Source organism: Leptonychotes weddellii, unplaced genomic scaffold (genome assembly GCF_054177405.1).
Source record: "Leptonychotes weddellii isolate Sample4059 unplaced genomic scaffold, ASM5417740v2 HiC_scaffold_269720, whole genome shotgun sequence".
In the NCBI taxonomy this organism is placed as follows: domain Eukaryota; kingdom Metazoa; phylum Chordata; class Mammalia; order Carnivora; family Phocidae; genus Leptonychotes; species Leptonychotes weddellii.
Window position 1 is genome coordinate 1 of NW_027862753.1, and position 254 is coordinate 254.

Below are 254 nucleotides of genomic sequence, written 5' to 3' on the forward strand. Positions count from 1 at the left end.
CGATGGTGACTTTGCCCAACAGCTTGTTCAGCTCCTCGTCGTTGCGGATGGCCAGCTGGAGGTGGCGGGGGATGATGCGCGTCTTCTTGTTGTCTCGGGCCGCGTTCCCCGCCAGCTCCAGGATTTCCGCCGTCAGGTACTCCAGCACCGCGGCCATGTACACCGGCGCGCCGGCCCCCACCCGCTCGGCGTAGTTGCCCTTGCGCAGCAGGCGGTGCACTCGGCCCACCGGGAACTGCAGGCCGGCGCGGGAC

At 68.9% G+C, this 254-nt stretch overlaps 1 protein-coding gene across 1 annotated transcript; it reads right to left on the minus strand.

Annotated features, from left to right (window-relative positions):
- Positions 1-4: 4 nt before the first annotated feature.
- On the minus strand, positions 5-250 carry LOC145718976 (histone H2A type 2-C-like; the record flags this gene model as incomplete). Its single annotated transcript, XM_081810489.1, has 1 exon — positions 5-250. A coding segment is annotated over one exon (246 nt), but the record flags the coding sequence as incomplete, so codon positions are not given.
- Positions 251-254: the final 4 nt, after the last annotated feature.